Genomic DNA, 14115 nt, shown 5'->3' with positions numbered 1-14115 from the left:
GATGACTTATCCTTGAGTCGTTTCATTAAATGTGTTGTGTTTTGGGGGCCTGGTTGGAAGCACAAAGCAGGGAGAAGGTTGGATAGGGAGAAGGGACATGTCTCAGGATGGGATCTTATAAAAGTGTAAGGAATCAGTCCTCACGTGGAACAGAAACGAATGGGAGGTAAACACACCAAGAAGCCCTTGGCGTAGATGGGCAATGCTTTGCTTCGGCAGAGCCCTCCTTTGTCTTATATGTTCCCATGTGCACATGCACACTCACATACGGGATACCCTGGAGCCCACACACTGTTCATGTCGTCCACACGTAGAGTAGGCAGGCCAGGACCATGGCAGGAGACAGGCAGGAAGGGGGTTAGGAACATGTGCTTTGCAGTCCAGAGCATCCTGAGTTTGAGTCCTGGCTCATTTTGTTTGCCTGCTGTGTGCTCTTGGGTTGGTGATCAACCTCTCTGAGCCTCATTTGTTTCAATACCTAAAGGACCAAGTGCTTTCAGGGCCTGGGCTGAAACACAAGACCACGTCCACAGAAAGAACACAAACGCATAAGCACAAGGTCTGCCAGTCACGGGGCTTCCCTGATGGTCCGGTGGTTAAGAATCCACATTTTAATAATGCAGAGGACGTGGGTTCAATCCCTGATCAAGGAACTGATCCCCACAGGCCACAACGAGAGAGCCCATGTGCCACAACTACAGAGCCCGCACGCTGAGGAGCCCACATGCTGCAAGGAAAGATCCCGCAGGCTGCAACTAAGGCCGGGCCTAGCCAAATATGAAACGTTTGCCGGTCACCATAAGCAGAATCAAGGCAGCCGGTCCGGGTGTCACACAGAGCAACCCTGATGGGGCTGGGGGTGGGGACGGAGTTCAGGGAAACGGAGACCTGAGGAGAATGCATTGCAGGCCGAGGGAACAGCATGTGCAAAGCCCGGAGGGAGGAAGGAAGGAGTCTGAGGTACCCCAAAGGCTGGAATGGCGGGCACAGGTGTGTGGGGGGCCGCCAAGGGGTGGGGGCGCCAGGCGGGGGCCGGGCCACGCAGGGTTTGCAGGCCGTGGGGAGCCTCGACACTTCTTTTGGTGCGATAAGTCATGGGAGGTCTTAATCAGGCAAGCAACAGGGTCAAGCATCTCTGCTGTGTGGAGACTGAGGAGTGACAAGAGGAAGCGCAGTGGGCAGCGTGTGGCCAGGAGGGAGGGAGCGGAGTCTGGACCAAGAGTGGCAACAGAGACGTTCCTCTTGGAGGGACGTTCTGAGATCAGATTCCTGCTTCGCCCCAAAACTCCTGGTTCCTTGTTTAAAAACCCAAGTCTGGAACTTCCCTGGTGGTCCAGTGGTTGAGAACCTGTCTGCCAAGGCAGGGGACATGGGTTTGATCCTTGGTCTGGGAAGATTCCACCTGTCATGGCGCAGCTAAGCCCGTAAGCCACAACTACTGAAGCCTGCAGGCCCTGGAGCCCGTGCTCTGCAACAAGAGAAGCCAGTGCAGTGAGAAGCCCACGCAGAACTACAGAGTAGCCCCGACTCGCCGCAGCTAGAGAAAGCCCTTGGGTATCAATGAAGACCCAGCACAAACAAAAATAAAATAAATAAAAAAGTACAGCCACATAAAGCCGTGATAGTCACTCAAACACCTCTGTGCAGAAGAGGTTGGGAAGTGCTTCTAGAGGGCAAGTTTTAAGGGAGGAGGTGGAGACAGAGGGTCAGAGGATAAGGTCAGGGACTTTAAGACCCACTCACCAGAGGACTTCCCTATTTCCTGGACAGTGTCCTTGTCTGATATGATCATGGAAGGCAGGAGCTCTACTGCAGAGAACATCCACTCTGTAATAGAGGAAGTGAACTGGGAAGCAGACAGACTGGGTCACAAGTATGCTTTACGGACCCATTCCGACCCCACATTTCCCTGAAACCAACACTCAGAAAGTAAGTGCCTCAGTAACACAGACACCCAGTCACATATACAAAGAAACTGCCATTCAAACCCACTCAGACGCAGAGCCCGAGGTTCATGTGCGGACTCCCAAGTATACATCCCCGCCTCCACACACACACACACACACACACACGCAGGTTTGCACACGCCTCCCCTCCCACACAATGAAACACAAGCAAGCACTTGCAGGCGCACAGCAGCCCTCCCGCAGTCAGACACACAGTGACAAGAGGAGCGAAATCAAACCACAGATTCATTGTTTCGCTTGCTTGGTTTGGGGTGGTGGCGGCAGAAGTTTGGGGGCAGGCCTGCTGGAAACCCAAATTCAGGAAACAGAGAGAAGTCGATGCTAACTTCAGCCACTGAGGGCCTGGCACATTCTCCCCGTGTTGGGATGTTGGGATGCAGTGAGGTTTGGGGAACAGAAACAGCCTTGCCTGCGGTGGGGTTGCTCACTCAGCTGCCTGGGGAGCCCCCGCTAAGAGGACCCAACAGTCCTGGGGGAGGAGGGGGGAACAGCCAGGGAAGAAGGTACAGAGCCTCTGTAGTACTGAGATGTCAAAGACTACCTCAAGCTCTGTAGATTTGCCTCCTTTGTTCCCTCACTGGGTGACCCTAGGACTGCCTCTTTACCTCTCTGAGCCTTGGTCCAAGCAGTAAAGGCTCTGCCTTAAATGCGGGAGGCCCGGGTTTGGTCCCTGAGTCAGGAAGATCCCCTGGAGGAGAGAATGGCAACCCACCCCAGTATTCTTGCCTGGAAAATCCCATGGACAGAGGAGCCTGGTGGGCTACAGTCCACGGGGTCACAGAGAGTCGGACACGACTGAGGGATCAACACTGTCACTTTCTTTCACTCTGTAAAGAGGGCCAAGGCGCCATGCTGTTCTTGATTGCTGCCTGGGCACGCGTTAGGTGCCCAGCAAATACTGGACGAACAAAGGAAAGAAGGTGCAGACAGTGAGAGGCCACTTGTATACCCACTGAATGGGCAAAACCAGAAAAGGCTGGATGATACCAGGCACTGGGAGGGCCCAGCAAAGCAGATATGATCGAATGCAGTCGCTTAGAGGGCAGACGTGCATACGCAGGTTGGCAGGCGACTGGGCGGTGTCTTTGAGAAGTGTGCAAAGCGTTTCTCACACACATGTGCCAGAGTTCAGGGCCTCGTGGCTTGCAAGAGCAAAAAACTGCAAACGCCCCTCAGGAGGGCTCAGTGAACACACAGGTTCACTAAGGACTGTTGTGCAGCTTGTACAAGAATGGGGTTGACCTCTGTGCGATCCCTCCAGGCTGCCACGACATGCTGCTGGGCGAAACGCAAGATGGAGAAAGAAACACCACTGGGGGAGGGCAAAATTCCACACAAAGCAACACTGCACTTTTATGGGGGAAAAGGCAGGTATGTAAGTGCTTAGACGAGATATGGAAGGACACAGACTAAGCGGGTGCCTGGGGATATGTCGGGGGAGGGGAGATGCTTTATTTTCTACAAAGACACGAAAAAGTAAATTAGGGAGAAAAGGAAGGAGCATCACGGGAGCATGCAATAAGCCTCAGCAAAGCTCTGTCGGCTCTGGAAAGAGATAACGCAGGAATGCTGAATGTAAACTCTGCAAAGTGCTGTTATCTTTTCTTGGCAGCGCTTGTCCTTTCTGGGCCTGCTGGTCCAGGCGAGAGGATCCAGGAGCCCCTTCCCAGAGGGACTCACAGCCCCGGGGCAGGGAGGCCAACGCTAGCTGCCCACTGCTGTCCCCAGCCAAGCCTCTGCCTGTAAACCGTGCAGGTGGCACCGGCGCCCCTCCGCTTCCCTGAGCCTGGTCTCCCACCACCTGCCATGCAGGTCCTCAAGCTGTGGCCTCCAGGCCTCTGCTGACTGCCACGCTCTGCCAGAAGCGCTCTGCCTGCTCCTCCTTGGGCTGAGCTTCGCTTGCTCTTTAAAATTCAGGTGAAGGGACTTCCCTGGTGGTCCAGTGGCTAAGAATCCGCCTGCCAATGCAGGGGACATGGGTTTGATCCCGGGTCTGGGAGGATCCCACATGCTGAGGAACAGTTAAGCCTGTGCGCCACAGCTATTGAGCCTGTGTTCCAGGGCCCATGAACTGCAACTCTTGAGCCCATGCACTGCAATTACTGAAGCCTGCTCGCCTAGAGCCCGTGCTCCGAAACAAAAGAAGCGACTGCAATGAGAAGCCTGTTCACAGCAACCAGGGAGTAGCCCGTGCACCATAAACAAACAAATGTGCTCAGCTGCTCAGTCGTGTCTGACTCTTTGTGACCCATGGACGGTAGCCCTCCAGGCTCCTCTGTCCATGGGATTCTCCAGGCAAGAACACTGGAGTGGGTTGTTACGCCCTTCTCCAGGGAATCTTCCTGAGCCAGTGGTCAAACTCATGTCTCCCACGTCTCTTGCACTGCAGGTGGATTCTTTACTGCTAAGCCACCTGGGAAGCCCAAATAAATAAATAAATTTGGGGCAAGGGTTGCCTCCTCCCAGAGCCTGCTCAGCCCTGCTGGCTTGGCCAGGGGCCTTTTCTGGAGCCAGCAGACACTGGGCTTCCCACACCACAAATCTGCTGCTGGCCTGTGTCCTGAAGCAACAGGCCTTAAGTGAGAGAACTGGGATGCGGCGAGCCCCTTGTCACGGCGCCTGCCACTCCCCATGGCTTTCTCACAGTGCCTGGGCTTAAAGCTGAGGAGACTCCTGCCCCCACCCCAAGGTCCCCAACCTGTGATAGTCAGCCCTTGTGTCTAGTTGCACAGCTTCTGCAAATTCTTATTTCCCTTCTATGCCAGCTGCCAGAGGTGACTGCCGATGTTCTTGTCGTCAGCTCGTGATACCTACTTTGCCACTTACGGGATGGGGTAGGGTGGGAACCAGATGGGCCTGTTAGAATGGTGGGGAAAACAGAATAAACCGGTTCGGAGTGAGGTCCTGGGAGATTTACTGATGAAAAGGCACTGGGCCTGTCAGGCTTGAGCTTTGCAACAGTTCTCTGGGCCACTGGATGAGGGCAACTTGCCTGAAGTCACAGCAAGGGTGGGAGTGAGGGAGGGGGTGGGGTGGGGTGGGGGGCTGGGACTGCGGCCTGCTGTGTCACAGCCAGGGCTTTCAGAAGTCCTCTTCCCAGGCCCTCCTTTTTTCCAGCTATGAACACGGTACCAGCATTCTGAAAGCTGGCTAATACTGGATACTTCACATAACCTCTGACCTCATCTCTCCTGTTTCACCCGTCACACGGGGATCAAGGGCCTGCTGGAATGTTCCTACCAGGTCTCCCCAGGACCTGGAGTCCAGCCACCAGTTCAGGCCATGACCCCTCTCCTGCCCGATGAGAGCCCTCTCCTTGGGCTTGAGCGTCCCCTCCCCTCCGTGGAAAGTGTGTTCCCGTGTGATCTCCTGCCGTTGGGATCAGCCAGGACTGGGTTCTACCTCACATCCGTGGCAGCCTCTGTGGACGGAGGCCAAGCCCCAGGCTCTCCAAGACACTCTTGCCAAGTTCCAACAGCTCTTCGAGGAGCAATTTTCTCATCTGAGAAATGGCGACATAATTTCCACCTCACCTCACAGAACCACATGCGTGAGTGTGTGCCCAGTCATGTCTCACTCTTTGTGACCCCGTGGACTGTAGCCCCGCCAGGCTCCTGTGTCCGTGGGATTTCCCAGGCAAGAATACTGGTGTGGGTTGCTATTTCCTTCTCCAGGGGATCTGCCCAACCCAGGGATTGAACCCGTGTCTACCCGCATCTCCTGCATTGCAGGCGAATTCTTTACTGCTGAGCCACCAGGGAAGCCGAGGGGTGGGGTGAGGTGGGTGTAAATAAGACCATATGCCTGGACTGTCACCTGGACCACAGCTGGCTGAGCAAATGATGCCTCCTCTTCCCGGATCCCTGGGGAGTGAGGGCTGACCCCGGAACTCAGGCCTCGGGCTCCTCAAGCAGGGCTCTCTACTACAATGCACACGTGTCCTGGCTTCCCCTTAGGACTGTCTTTGTACCCATCTTTGAGGCTAGTGTGGTGACATCCGTGGGGGGGGCAGTCAGGGACAGTTGTGAGGTGTATCCCAAGCCCCCACACTATACGTCACTGTGGCTAGTATCTCAGTAGTCCAGAAAGTCAGTAGCTAGAGGATTCTTTCCACGCCCAATCCTATAGTGTCTCCTGGGCTGGAAGGAATGTCTCCTGCAGTCAGGGTGAAATCTAAACCCTTCCCATGTCCCCACAAAGCCTGAGCCATCACCTGGATCCCTGTCAACCTCTACACTTCGCCACCTTGCTCTCTATACCAAAAACATGTGTCTCCTTTCTGATCCTCAACCCTGCCGATCACTCCCACCGCAGGCCCTTTGCACTGGCTGTTCTACCTGGAATCCTCATCACCCCTTATTTATAAAGGCCTCATCTCCAACTTCCAGCCAAGAGGCTTTCCCTGACTGCTTTATCTCACACTTGCCCACACCCCACAAAAACCCTGTTGCTCCTTCTTCTCTATTTGTTATCCCATAGCACTTACCATGATATAAATCGATCTTATGAATTTACTTCCTACTTCTCCTGACTGCTTGGAGACCTGAGTTCCCAGTGCCTGGACAATAGTAGACACTCAATAGATGTGTGTACGTGTATGTATGCTCAATTGATCAGTCACGTCCTACCTGTTGAATAAACACTGAATGGGTGAAATAAATGTCATTACCACTATCGAGCAGATGAGGAAACTGAGCCACAGAGAAGTGAAGAAGCTGGTCCCAGGCTACGGACTCATTAAGTGACAGACTGAAACCAGAATCCACGCTCTAAGACCCACTTGCTCGTGGGGCCCCCAGAGGTACAGACTCCCATGGGAATCTGGGTTGTAAAGAAAGGCTGAAGAGCACTGGGCAGAGGGCAGTTTCAAGATTACACAACCTGAAGGGGCTGCTTTGCCCAGCAGGACTTTGCCAAAACTAGAAAAGAAACTGAAAAACTGAGCTCCGGGGACCAAGATCCTGACTCCTCCCAGCTGCTGGCTAAGCCCCTCCCTCCTGCGCCTGACAGGGCTGCCAAGGCTGGGTGAGGAGAACCAGTCCCCATGTCTGCTGTGGCCCAGAAAGCTGTGGACACAGGGCTGCCCCGACTGCCCATGACAAGAAGTCACTTGTGCCAAGAAGCACCTTCTCTGTGCCTGGCCCCTTGCTTTGGGCTGTGCTTTCATGCTGCTCTGTGAGGCATAAAATTTCCAAAACCCACTTTGCAGCTGGGGCCAATGAGGCCCAGCACGGGCAAGTTGCTGGCCTGTGGTCTCCACGGCACGTGGCCCAGCTTCCTGTGAGTCTAGGGCGAGCCCTCCACGGAGAACAGCTCAGGAGACGGATGCTTGTCAATCACCGTATTTCTTTTTCCCTTTGGTATCTGGATTTGGTTTCATTTTGAACTCAGGGCTTTAGAAAATGAAACCAAAGTGGTAGTAACTGTCACCGTCAGTGGTGAGGAGAACCCACGTGTGCTTGGCAACTTGTGCCTGCCTCACCACTCTTGCACAACCAAAATCTGCTTGGGGTGGAGGGAGGAGGGGGCCAGGCCTACTGTACAGGCAAGAAAACTGAAACTCAGAAGGGCCCAGAGCCAAAAACGGGGAGACAGAAGCTTGACTGCCAAGACCTGGAGCCTCCCCAAGCTTACAAACAAGGGGGAAGTCGGCAGAATGGTCCTCACTCCTCCCCAGGCAGGCTTAGGATACAAATGCATCCCTCTGATTTCCTTGGTATCTACTGTTTTACCAGAAGACAGACCAGGATTGGAGATTACAAGGAATCCGGTTGGGGTGGAGGGTAGGGAGAGGAGGTGGGAAGGGAGTTTACAGCACAGCAAACACGGGTGAAAGCTTTAGGGTCTGACCTCCTGGGTATGAACCTCCGCCATACCCCTTCTGAATTGTGTGCTCCTGGGTGAGTGACCCCCCCCCCAAGTTTCTCTATCTGTAAAATGGGCAGATTGGATCGTGGTGTCAGTCCAATGGTCCAAGGACTGTAAAATATTTATTACCCAGCCAGTTTAGGCCAGTACATCATGTATGTGCGTGCTAAGTCGCCTCAGTCATGTCTGATGCTCCAGGCAAGAATACTGGAGTGGGTTGCCATTTCCTTGTCCAGGGGATCTTCCTGACCCAGGGATCTAACCCACGTCTCTTATGTCTCCTGCACTGGCGGGCGGGTTCTTTACCACTAGTGCCACCTGGGAAGAACCTAACACGTCATGGATAACAGTAAATGAAATGAAGAAGGGGGCTCCGTGGGGATGGGTGGGCATGTGGCAACAAGTAGGGGGCTGAGAGGAGAAGGTCCTAGTGCTCAGGAATAAGAGGGATCTCTTCGAAGTAGCCATCCAGGCTGTCAATGAGGGTTAGGGGGCATATGGGCCATCAGATATTTATAGATCTGCTCTGGGCAAGGAGACATGCTGGCAGGAAGACAAGTCACGCAGGAGCCAGCCCAGCCTGGCTGCCTTCTCTGGGCCTGGACCACCCGTGACCAGCTCAAGTGAGAAGGAGGTACTGTGTCTCCCCACTGCCAGCAGCCAGGGGCCTGGTTTAGCCCCATGCAACACTTTCCTTCTACTCCACCATGCCGTCTATGGCCTGCTTTCCTCACGCTAGGACTTCTAACATGAAGCCATGAGCTCCAATATGCTGCCACAGCTGCTGACGGCCGCCGATGAACAACAGCAGCAAAAGCAAACACCTACTGAATGCCTATGATGCACCGGGGACTGGTGTAAGCACGTGACCCCTAATCACTCTTTTAATCCCCACACTATGAGGGAGATGTTATTACCCCCTTCAGAGATGAGGAAACCAGGCAAGGGAGTTAATTACACGTCCAAGGTCAGAGGGACAGAAAGTTGCAAAATTAGAATTGGAAACTAGGCAGACTGCGTCCAAAGTCCAGCTTTTAACCACTGCTTTATACTGTCACCCACCACAGCGCAGGCTCCCGCAGGTGCTCCAGAATGACCACAGCGCCTGAACACTGGCAGAGGCATGGCTATGCATCTTCTCATGCCCTTGCGCACACACACACACACCCCAGGACACAGGCATGGCTATGCATCTTCTCATACCCTTGCACACACACACACACACACACACACCCCCCCCAGGACACAGGCATGGCTATGCATCTTCTCATGCCCTTGCACACACACACACACACACACACACACACACCCAGGCGCACACACACACACACACACCCCCAGGCGCGCACACACACACACGACACAGGCATGGCTATGCATCTTCTCATGCCCTTGCACACACACACACATACACACACACCAGGACACAGGCATGGCTATGCATCTTCTCATGCCCTTGCACACACACACACACACCCAGGCACACACACACACACACACACCCAGGCACACACACACACACACACACCCAGGACAACCGCATCAACGACCAACATCAGCTGCTGCCAACACAAATTCCAGGAGACAGTGGGATCCTATACAAGGCGGGTTCTGGGCCATCCTCTTGTGTTCACGAGGGAACACGGGGGTCCTGGGCTCTGCCTGGGGCCAGGGCAGGAAAGCGCCAGGGAGGCTGGCAGGAGGACCTAGTGCTGGCTTGGAGCCAAGCAGCAAGCTGGGCTGCGGCCTGAGAGTTGCCTGTAGAGGGCAGTGTGTGCCAGTGTTGGGCAGGACCCTGCCAAGCCTAGCTACTCCGCCTGACCCCTCCAAACTGCGAAACTCACCACCCACCAGCCGGCCCCCAAGCTCATTTGTTCTTTCTTTCATTCAAAAATACATGTACCAGCCAGGCACCTATTCCATGACCTTCTATGACAGACAGCATCATACACAAATGTACAAACTGTAGCGGGTACCCCAACATTCCAAGACCCAAGGTATGAGTGTGGGGAGGGAGCAGTTGGGGGGGGGGGTGGGATCTGTAAAAGAGAGGAGGAAGGAAGAGGAGGGACCGGCCAGGAAAGCTCAGAGTAGGCTTCTGGAATGATCACATCTGAAAATGAACTGTCTTTTCACTGGGCTCCAAAGTGCATTTAGAGGTGCCCAGCCGCTCCCTCCTCTCCCCAAAATAAAAGCGAGCAGGGTGTGCCTCGTTTGGAGCTCCCCCTCTGCCGGTCACTGGGCCTCAGTTTCTCCAGCTGTCTCACAGGAGGAAAGGCAGGCCAAAGCCGCAGGGGACCTTGCCAGGCCCCACCCGGTTTCCAAGGAACTGGGCGCGCAGTCGAGGTACCCCTCCCGCGCCGCCAAAGGGTTCCTCCGAAGCCTGTGGTCAACCCGCCGCTTCCTGGGAAGCCCAAGCTAAGACCAGGGACAGCGACAGGCAGAGAGGGATGCGGAGGCGGCCATCTAGAGGCTCCGGGACGAGGTGGGCAGGGCGATGGAGGCAGCAGTCCCGAGGGGTCCCAGGTGAGACCCGGGATAGGGTGGAGGTGCCCGGCTCCAGAGTAGAGGACACAGGTCTACCAGAGATGGGTGCTGAGACACCTGGAGGAGGTGACGGGTGTGTCAGGGCCAGTCCGGAGTATCCTAATGGGCTTGCCGGCAGAAATCTGCGACCGAAGGCAGTGGGGGTACCGGAGGGCCGCCAGGTCTGAAAGGGGGGTTGCTGAGAAGTGCCCCGGAGGTTCAAGGGTAGTGCTAGAGACCTTGACAGACGGGTCCTAGGACTGGTGCGAGGCTAGGTCAGGGCTGGGGGACCTCCCCGGGGAGGGGTCCCCGATTTGTGGGAAAAGTCGAGCAGCCCCGGCCTCCGCGGTGCGCAAAAAAAAAGAAACCGAAAGTGGCGCGGAAGGGCGGGCCTGGAGGGGGCGGGGCCTGGAGGGGGCGGGGCCTAGCAAACCCCACGCGTCCAAGCCGGTTTAAAAGACTGGTGCAGGGGCGGGCGCGCACCAGAAAGAGCTGCGGCCGTGGCAGCTGCACGGCTCCCGGCACCGGAGCATGCGCGAGAGCCGCCCCGGAGACCCCCGCCGCCCCGCCCGCGGCGCCCCGCGCCCCGCCGCCAGGTGAGACGGACGCTGGGCGACGAAGCTGGAGGGAGAGGGGAGGAACGCACGGGGCCGCGGCGGCCTCGGGGGCTGCGTAGTGGGGTCGCGGCCGCCACGCCCCTGGCCCCTGCGGGGTCCATCCTGGCGGACCCCGCGCTTGGGGTACCCGCAGCTCCGCTTTTCTCCCTGCTTTTCTGCCCGAATCGCCCGGACGAGGCGTCTATTCCCGGCCTGGCCGGCAGGCGGCAACCACGGGGCGGTGAGCCGAGGACCCAGTGGCCCGAGTCCGGGGCAGGCTTCTGCCCGGCGCCTCTGTCCACGCCCCCTCCTCAGACTCATACTCGGAGGCGGCACAGAGCGCCGCCGAGCTCCCACCCGCCAGCAAGGGCGCCGCGGGCGGGCAAGCCCATTTTCTAGATGAGTCCATTGAGGCCCAAAGGACCGCGCGGACGCGGGCTTGAGCCTTCGGCCCTCTAGGAGCGGCTCAGCCCAGGGCCCCGCCCCTCCCGAGCTCCCTCGCCGGCCCTCACCTGCCCAGCCGCACCCGGACTCCCTGCTCACTGCCTGTCTCCCCCATCAGCGCACCCCCGGACGCTATGGCCCACCCCTCCGGCCGGCCCTGCGTGTAGGATGGTAGCACACAACCAGGTGGCAGCCGACAATGCAATCTCCACGGCAGCAGAGCCCAGACGGCGGCCAGAGTCTTCCTCCTCCTCCTCCTCCTCCTCTTCCACCTCCTCGCCCTCGTCCGCGGCCCCGGCGCGCCTGCGGCCCTGCCCGGCCGCCCCGGCCCCGGCCCCGGGCGATACGCACTTCCGCACGTTCCGCTCGCACGCCGAGTACCGGCGCATCACCCGCGCCAGCGCGCTCCTCGACGCCTGCGGCTTCTACTGGGGGCCCCTGAGCGTGCACGGAGCGCACGAGCGGCTGCGCGCCGAGCCCGTGGGCACCTTCCTGGTGCGCGACAGCCGACAGAGGAACTGCTTCTTCGCCCTCAGCGTGAAGATGGCCTCGGGCCCCACGAGCATCCGCGTGCACTTCCAGGCCGGCCGCTTCCACCTGGACGGCAGCCGCGAGAGCTTCGACTGCCTCTTCGAGCTGCTGGAGCACTACGTGGCGGCGCCGCGCCGCATGCTGGGGGCCCCGCTGCGCCAGCGCCGCGTGCGGCCGCTGCAGGAGCTGTGCCGCCAGCGCATCGTGGCCACCGTGGGCCGCGAGAACCTGGCGCGCATCCCCCTCAACCCCGTCCTTCGCGACTACCTGAGCTCCTTCCCCTTCCAGATCTGACCGGCCGCGCACCGCAGCATTAACTTGGTCGCCCTTTTATTATTTTCTATTATTAATTATTATTTCCCTGGACCATGTGGGTGCCCTCCCCACCTGGGTTGGAGGGAGCTGGCGTAGGGGGCGAGGCGCCTCCTGCCCTGGGCTGGAGACCAGGCCGCAGACCCCTCCCCAACTCTTGAGGGTGCCCCCTCCTGGTGCTCCCTCTGGGTCCCCCTGGTTGTCGTAGTAGCTTAATTTAAAACTGTACGTGGGGCCAGGGCCTGAACTCGTACCTCCTACCTCTTCATGTTTACATATATCCAGTATCTTTGCACAAACCAGGGGTTGGGGGAGGGTCTCTGGCTTTATTTTTCTGCTGTGCAGAATCCTATTTTATATTTTTTACCACCAGTTAGGTAATAAACTTTATTATGAAATTTTTTTTTTTTAAGAAAAAAAAAAGTTTCTAGAGCGTGTGCTTTGGTCAAAGGTTTTCCACGGTTCTGAGTGGGTCTGGGTTCCTAATATTGACCTGGGTGTGGCTGAAGGTGGTGTGTGGCCGAAGGTGGTGTGTGGCCCCCCAGGTTCTGTGGCTGGGAACCCCACATGGCTTCACCCTCAGCTCTTAGACGGAGAGGAACCCTTGGTCTAGTTTTGGTACTGTGTGTCTGGCAGAAGGGCACTTTGTGTCTGAGTGCTTAATGTCTGCCAGGTCCTATTCCGTACTTTATTTACATATGCTTAAATTTACTTAATCTATAAAGACTACCCTATGAAGCAAGGCTCTTATCCCCATTTTATGGAAGAGAAAACCGAGGCAGGGTAAATTTGCCTGTGGTCATTCTGGTGTTAGAGAAGACACTTGGGCCTTTTTTTGGCCGTCCTCCCAGAAATCTGTTTGAAATGGATGACAGAGGGGAAACTTCTTTCATTCTGTGACCACAGCTTCTTCCAGGAAGAGGGTGGGGGTGGGGGGGTTGATGAGTTTTTGGAAGGGAGGAGTGGTACATTCTGAAACTCGGTATCTAGGGAGACAGAGATACTGAGATGGGATGGGGATAACAGGGTCAGGTCTGAACTTCCTTCTTCCCGCCCTGTCTTGTCTCTGTGTACTTTTTGGTGAACAAGCAACTTGCAACCAGAAAGACGCTCTGTGGTCTGTGGTGGCAGGAGGGCCCTGTTGGCAGCTCTGGGCAATTCCCCTTGCCGCTAGGGGCCTCAGCGACTGCCTCTGAAATGGCTTGCTGGAAAAGGTTGCTTTGCTGTAACCCTCAGCAGCAGGTACTGATGCATAGTAGATGGAGTAGGTGATGTTTTCCAAAACTGGGGCTGGCCAGCATCACTAGAGAGTGCCCAGGACACGGGTTTTATGGCTACTCCTGGATCTGTGGCCGGTCTGCTGGCCACTCAGGGCTGTGGTGCTGCACCCGGTGAATCGAGTCATTTTCCGGTGTAGGGTTAAGCGGCCTCACAGACACATTCCACTTCAATTTTAGAACTCCGAATGGCCCTCTGCAGCCCTGGACATGCTTATAATGGAGTGTCCTAATATTTAATAATACCTTTCAGACTTTAAACTGCAGCATAAAATTAACTTGATAGCCGGAAAGCTGGCGTGGCCCAGGCTTGTCTTGGGGATTAAATAGGTTCCAGGCCCCAAGGTTAAGGATGGCCGGGAGAGATTTAGGATCTCAGAGAGCTTTGGCAATTTCATCCTTTAATGAGGCGGGCTGGGAGGGAAGGAGGGAGGGAGATGACGTCTGTGTGCCTCCAAGGAATCACTGCTTTTTCTTCTTTGAACTGTCTCCCTTCCCTTTGTTTGTGCTTTGTGGCCCAAGTCTCGTGTTCAGACTCTCCTGTCTCCTGCCCAGCACTAGCAGGGCAAGGAGAAACCACGAAGGCAGTGCTTG

General features: G+C 56.3%; 1 protein-coding gene across 3 annotated transcripts; it reads left to right on the top strand.

Annotated features, from left to right (window-relative positions):
- The first annotated feature begins 9715 nt into the window (after positions 1–9715).
- On the top strand, positions 9716–13060 carry SOCS1 (suppressor of cytokine signaling 1). Of its 3 annotated transcripts, none has more exons than XM_061152840.1 (2): positions 9716–9832; positions 11520–13060. In XM_061152840.1, the coding sequence occupies exon 2, from the start codon at positions 11570–11572 to the stop codon at positions 12224–12226; it is 657 nt and encodes a 218-aa protein (XP_061008823.1). In that variant the 5' UTR covers positions 9716–9832; positions 11520–11569; the 3' UTR covers positions 12227–13060. The 3 variants fall into 3 exon arrangements, with proteins under 3 accessions (XP_061008823.1, XP_061008821.1, XP_061008822.1); XM_061152838.1 differs by lacking the exon at positions 9716–9832 and adding an exon at positions 9876–10361; XM_061152839.1 differs by lacking the exon at positions 9716–9832 and adding an exon at positions 10775–10957.
- Positions 13061–14115: the final 1055 nt, after the last annotated feature.

This window comes from Dama dama, chromosome 10 (assembly GCF_033118175.1).
Source record: "Dama dama isolate Ldn47 chromosome 10, ASM3311817v1, whole genome shotgun sequence".
Classification (NCBI taxonomy): Eukaryota; Metazoa; Chordata; class Mammalia; order Artiodactyla; family Cervidae; genus Dama; species Dama dama.
The sequence above is the reverse complement of the archived record's forward strand: the minus strand, read 5'-3'. Positions and strand labels throughout refer to the sequence as shown.